This window comes from Trachemys scripta, chromosome 1 (assembly GCF_013100865.1).
Source record: "Trachemys scripta elegans isolate TJP31775 chromosome 1, CAS_Tse_1.0, whole genome shotgun sequence".
In the NCBI taxonomy this organism is placed as follows: domain Eukaryota; kingdom Metazoa; phylum Chordata; order Testudines; family Emydidae; genus Trachemys; species Trachemys scripta.
The window spans coordinates 14,552,468-14,558,974 of NC_048298.1; the positions used below are offsets into that span (position 1 = coordinate 14,552,468).

Genomic DNA, 6,507 nt, shown 5'->3' on the forward strand with positions numbered 1-6,507 from the left:
AGAGAATATTTCCTTTTATTCACTCACTATACAACATTAAGTCATTGCTGGTGGCTCCCTGTGTATTTTAGTTACAGAAAACGTACCGGGCTAACTGTTGTTTGCCTCGGAGAAGCTCTAGAGATTCAGCTGCACCCAAAGTGCTTTGAGATGCTGGGGTGAAAGTGTTATAGAAGTGCAGAGCATGTATGAAGGAGCAAATGTTCTCTCTCATTTTCAAGCAGGGCCTGGGTCACACGTTTTTACTCACCTGAGAAAGAAGAAGTAAGAGTAATCCTGCATGACTGTGTGGGAGTGACAGGAGAAGTAGCCCAGTCCAGTGAGGTTCAGCCGGGAGCCTGCAGGGACTTCCAGCATGCTTCCCCAAGCCTGGTCACACAGCATCTCTATCTCAGCCGAGTAAAAGAGCCCCCCCTCGCTGGCTTCATATTGCCAGGGCAGGTAATTATACATGCTGTACATCTCCGGGTGGAGTGCCAGCACCTTGGCGTACACTATGATCTCTGCCAGCTCAGCCCTGCAGCTTTCACTCAAGGGTCTCCAGTCTGAGGGCAGCTGACAGCCCCAGCACGGGTTGAGCTGCCTTCCAAGGTTCAGCAGGGCTAGCAGCAGCATGTGCCGCATGATGGATGAACGCGCAGCACACGCCGGACACTTTGGCTTCCCAAGGCAAAAACTGCTGCTACTGGGCTGCTGCACCGCGTGAAACTGGATCCCCGCGCACGGAACCCGCTTGTGGGTAAGGCAGGGGCTGGTGACTGGGGGCTGAGCCCCACCGATCAACCAGGCGGCGCCCAATTGGAGTCACACGGGGAGCGAGGGAGGGGCAGTGACAGCAGCCCGGCCGCTGCGCTTTGCCCAGAACCAGCCTCGCACCGGCTACAGGCAGCAGCGGGAGCGCAGGCGCACAGGGGACGTTTCAAAATCGGAGCAAGGCGTCTGCTGCCCCTGCGCGTCTGCCTGCGGGGGGAACACGGCCCCCGGCCGCAGCCTGTCTTGGGCTCGGGCGGGCTGGGGAGGGGTTTTGAGACGGGGGGGTAGGTGGGGAGAAGGGGAAACGAAGAGTGATGGAGGAGAAGCAGGAGTAAGGGAGATGCCTTGTGGCTGGGACGCAGATCTGGACTGCAAACCATCTCTGGCTCTGCCTCTCTCTGTGCCCTTGAGCACCTCACTTAATCTCCCTGGCCCAGATCCTCAAAGGTATTTCGGTGCTTTACTCCCACTGAAAGCTTTACTCCCTGCTTTTGGGGAGCTGCGTCCCAGCTCCCCCATCTGTCAAATGAGAAAGCTATGTCCCTGTCCACCCGTGTGGAGATAAAACGCATGAAGGTGCTTTGGTCCCCACTCCTGCAGCTGGTTCTGGGTGGGCAGACCCCTGCGCCCGTGCTGGGGCAGGAACGGTGGGTTTGTACAGTGCCTGGCACGGTGGGGATCTGTGGGTGCTGCTGCAGTGCAAATAATAGACTAGAATGACGGTGTTTGTCAGGCACTCGGAGTCAGTGGTGCTGAGGGCACCCTACATAAGAACGCAGGTAGGCAGAATGGGGTGAGGAGTGGATGATAAGGGGTAGTGGAGACTGAGTCATAGAATTAGAGTGGGAGAAGAGGAATGGGGTAAGAAATGAAAGGAAGCGGGATTGAGATGGTGAAGTGAGGGATGATTGAAGAAGAAAGCAAAGGAGAATGTGTGGACTACAGTTTCCCTGTATCCTCCTTTCCCCCACCCAGTGGGAAGGGGAAGAGTGGGAGAATTCCTCTTAACCTCCCTCCCTCTCTCTCTCATTCAATGCACAGCAGATGAGGAGGAAGAAGACCAACCTCTGGGCAGGGGAGAACCCCTTCCTGCCAGCCCATTTTTTCTGACCAGCCACAGGTTACCCCAGGCCACTTCTCTCCTCCACCTCCTGCTTTCCCGCACTGCTTATCTATATTAATTTGTTTCAATCACACATATTTAAAAGCTCCTATCCTTAGCTTTAGGCATTTTTTAAATCACAAGAAACAAGATAAAAATAGAAAGGCAGGCCCAAGCACATCAACCTCTTACTACCATCTTATCCTATCTCATCACAACCTAGAGGTGTCTAGCGGCACATTTTGGTCTCTTCTGGTTAGCGGGACTATTAGGCCTTGGAGAATATCTCCAAGGCTCTGACTTAGGGTGACCAGATGTCCCGATTTTATAGGGACAGTCCCAATTTTTGGGTCTTTTTCTTATATAGGCTCCAATTACCCCCCACCCCCATCCTGATTTTTCACACTTGCTGTCTGGTCACCCTACAAGTTTCTGACTACCACTTCAGCAACAGGATACATCTACGAGGGAGCATTTGGTTCTCACACCTCTTACAAGTATTTCCTGAGTCCAATGGCACTGGAGACCACCCAACTCTGTTATAATAATAATTACATTTATTATTACTGCCCTTTATCTGAGGATCTCAAAGGGCCCAAACCTGATCGACTAAAGTTGATAAGAGCCAGGAATAGGCCCAAGGCACCTATAACAGTCTTGTTAGCAGCTATACATCATGCAAAGTTAGTTAAATAACACTGGCTCAACTCCTGCTCTCAGTGACACTGGTGTAAATCTGGAGTAACTTCACTAAGAGTATGTCTACACTACTCACTGGATCAGCGTGCAGCAATGTTAATGTTAAATAAATGCAATATTCACTTTTCATTAGTAGACAGTTCTCCTATACCTTAGTTCTTCATAATTTTTATGGAAAAACATCAAAGATCTGCCTAGAAACAGATTTTTTTAAAATTTATTCACCCCTTCCCCCACTCATTCTAGAGTAAATTTGATTGACGGACTCAAATCTTTTTCAGCATTCTTCAGAATCCGTTTCTTGGAGAGCAACATATTGTTTCATAATTGTCAAGAAAAGCTTGATGGGGAAACCACAATAAAAAGAAATAATAATAAAGGTCAAGGAATCAACAAATTACATGTGATTTTTAAAATGTAATCTTCCAGGGTAAGGGTTTTTTTTGTTTTGTTTTGTTTTGTAAACTGGGCCAGAGTTGTGATTATTAGGGAATAGTTCACATGTTTGTTCTTCAGATTTTGGGTGCAAATAAGAACTAATGTTCTGATCCAACTCCGACTGAAGTTGAAGATTCAACGCCATTGAGTTCAAAAGGAGCTGAATTGGGCCCTATTGTATTGTTGTGCAATGCTGTATGTAACAATTCTGAAGACATTGGTAGTAATCTCTTAGTTAAGTTTGTATTGAAAATTGCACTTAAACAGTACTAAACCCTCTGTCAGACTTCGGTCATTGAATTTAGGCTCCACTTTTGGCACAGTAACTCTTCCAGGGACTTTTGAATAGGCCATGTAATTTTTAAAGAGAAATATTGACTAACGTTTGCCAAGGAAACATTTAAAAATACTCCCTCTTTGAAATGTTGCCCTGTTTTTCTCACATTTACTTGGGTTCCTCTAGCTAAACAACCATAATCTCCAAACCTCACCACCCAGGGGCCAAGGCAGCAGTGCCATGGGGAAACCCCCTCTCTCACAAATCCTGTTTCTCCCATTCAGGGAATCCTATGCCCACCCCCCGCCCCCCCTGCATAGATTGTCCTGGTGGCCTTGTCAACATGCTCTTCCTACCCCACTGTGCACCCCTGCTTTCCAATGACATTTAGTTTTGAAATGTTTGGCTGTATCAGCAGTTACATCTGGCAACATTGATACTTACAAAGGGGACTACATTATGAATATGGATGTTTGATAATCTTTAAAAGTTTTAAAAATCTTTAAAATTTTGAATAGCAAGGAAATAAGCAGTTGAATCTCTCTCTCACTGCCGACAGCCCATATATTTTCATCCAACCAAGGTGCAGCCTTAACTCAAACATAAGTGTAATACACCAACACACACATGCAAGTTTATGTTCTGTAATTTCTACATTAAAAACTACTAACAAATTCATAACCACTAAAAGCATAGCTGACCTATTAACATAACTCTTCCTAACCATTATAGAAAATCATATATCACAGCTACCTTTAGCAATCTGACATCATAACATACTTATGCACCACAATGCAAAACCGTGAACAGAACTATGTAGCGTGTTTTTCATCCAGGCCACACCCATTCTATTAATAATCTAAACTCATAAACTAGGCTGGAGTCAAGTCTGTTGTGTCAGTTGTCCTGGACAAGGGTGGAGACATTGTCTGTGGGTGATAGAAGGGAGGCATTTGAAGTTGAGAAAGAGAATGGATGAGTGGATTGTTTAATTATTCAACTGTCCCCCCCTCTCCCCCCCGCCCTTGTTTTGTATGGTTTGCATTCCTGGGAAAGAAGTCTACCAACTTTAACTCCAAGTTAACTCCGTTTTTTTGTGGAGGAATATATATACAGGTACTTGGTGCAGCATTATTATCCACATGTTCATATGTGGGTATTTGGTGCACCATTGTCATAGGACAAAAGTAGTTGATGAAGAGTGTTTATACCTAGATAGATACATGTGTATTTAGAGCAGTTTTATTATACTTGAATAGCTATGTAGATACTATTTATTAATCATCTAAATAAGAAATTGGTAGCTTTCTAGATAGAGGAGAGCAGTTTCAGTGGAAGGTTCATTGTTCTTTGTTTTGTTTTGTGTGTGTTGCAAATACCTAATTGGAGATGGCTCAACAATCCTCAAACCAGATTTGGGAATATCTCATGTGAGCTGTGACCAATTCCATAGCTGCTATTCCTTTTATTTCATTTAGCCACAATATTACCGTTGGGTTGCTTTGGTTTTCTTTTTTTTTCTTTTTTTGAGCCCTACTGTAGTGCTGTGTTTTCTTAATGCCACTGTTAATAAAGTGAATAAATATATTGTGTGACCAGAATATCTGAAATACTGCAGTCCCCAAAAGCATGTGTGTGCTGACATATTTGCCTGCATCCTTTGGTTCAGATTGGAGCTGTCTGATTTTCTTTTCTGTGGTGATTACTGGGGTGTAGAAGTGAGTAATTACTCTCCTTTGGAATTCTCTCCATGATCCAGCAGTGATGATGATGCGTACATTGTGAACATAAGAATGGCCGTACTGGGTCAGACCAAAGGTCCATCCAGCCCAGTATCCTTTATACCTATCTCATAGAACTGGAAAGGACCTCAAAAGGTCATTGAGTCCAGCCCCCTACCTTCACTAGCAGGACCAAGTACTGATTTTGCCCCAGATCCCTAAGTGGCCCCTGCAAGGATTGAACTCACCACCCTGGGTTTAGCAATGCTCAAACCACTGAGCTATCCCTCCCACTTTCTACTGACAGTGGCCAATGCCAGGTGCCCCAGAGGGAGTGAACCTAACAGGTAATGATCAAGTGATCTCTCTCCTGCTGTCCATCACCACCCTCTGACAAACAGAGGCTAGGGACACCATTCCTTACCCATCCTGGCTAATAGCCATTAATGGACTTAACCTTCATGAATTTATCCAGTTCTCTTTTAAACCCTGTTATAGTCCTAGCCTTTACAATCTCTTCAGGCAAGGAGACACAGTTGGTGAAATCCTGGCCCTACTGAAGTCAATTGCAAAACTCCCATGGATGTCAATGGACCCAGGATTTCAGTCATTGAGCATAAATGTTGTCATATCCTTAGTTTTATAAAGAATCATGTATATATAAAAATAGCAATACCTTTCATTTTAAAGACTCATATTTCCTGTATCTATTCCATTTATATTTGCTAGTGCCTTATCCAGTCTAGTTCTAGATGTCCAAAACAATGAGGCTTCCTTTTGGGAGACGTTCCACATTTTGGTAGCTTAATTGTTAGAAAGTTTTCCTGATAATCAGCAGTAGGTGACCTTTCAACCCAGAGCCATCACAACCAAACTGGCTCCCTTAGGCTGTTTTCTGTTTCAGTTAGGGATTTTATCAACCACTTTTAGATCAATATTTTAGTGGAGCAGTTTAGCTCTCTGGACTCAAGACATGACAATTAATGCAATGTTGCTTCTAATTTTTTCACTGCAGCTCTTTTTTATTTTTTATTTTTTTTGTAAGTGGCAGATGTATTGAGATGTAGCGAGACCTTCTAAATTCTCACCAGGGTTCCTCTTCTTCTAGCTCTGGATAACAAGGTATTAGTGACATAAAGCAAAGATTAAGAAATCCAGCCAGGAGACTGCATTTTTAAGATCTGTGTTTGCTGGTTCTCCTCGGGGATCCTAAGACTGATCTGAGACATTCTTCAGTGCCCTGTGAAGTGCCGTGTGATTTTTTTTCTGTGAACTCAGAATGGATCTGACAAGCACTGTAGCCAAAACTAACTAATCAAAGTAGCATCAATAGAGCCAATTATAGCTGCGTCCACGCTTCTAACCACTCATGCATGCGCCACGGGTTATTCATTCACTTCCTCCTCTGACTTTGAGACAGACTTGTGGTTTTCCCAGGCAGGAACTCGCCTTCCTTTTCACACATTTTAATGAACATTAAAGCCAAGGATTTCTCCCTCAGGGCTTTGTCGTTTTAC

The 6,507-nt window shown here is 44.5% G+C and overlaps 1 protein-coding gene across 1 annotated transcript in view; it reads right to left on the reverse strand.

The window, feature by feature from the left end:
* CCDC3 (coiled-coil domain containing 3) overlaps positions 1–871 on the reverse strand; it is a 71,889-nt gene extending 71,018 nt beyond the window's left edge. The window contains exon 1 of the mRNA XM_034764982.1: positions 251–871. Coding sequence (XP_034620873.1) covers positions 251–624 — 374 coding nt within the window. The 5' untranslated portion in view covers positions 625–871. The remainder of the gene's footprint in view (positions 1–250) is intronic.
* Between the last annotated feature and the right edge of the window lie 5,636 nt (positions 872–6,507).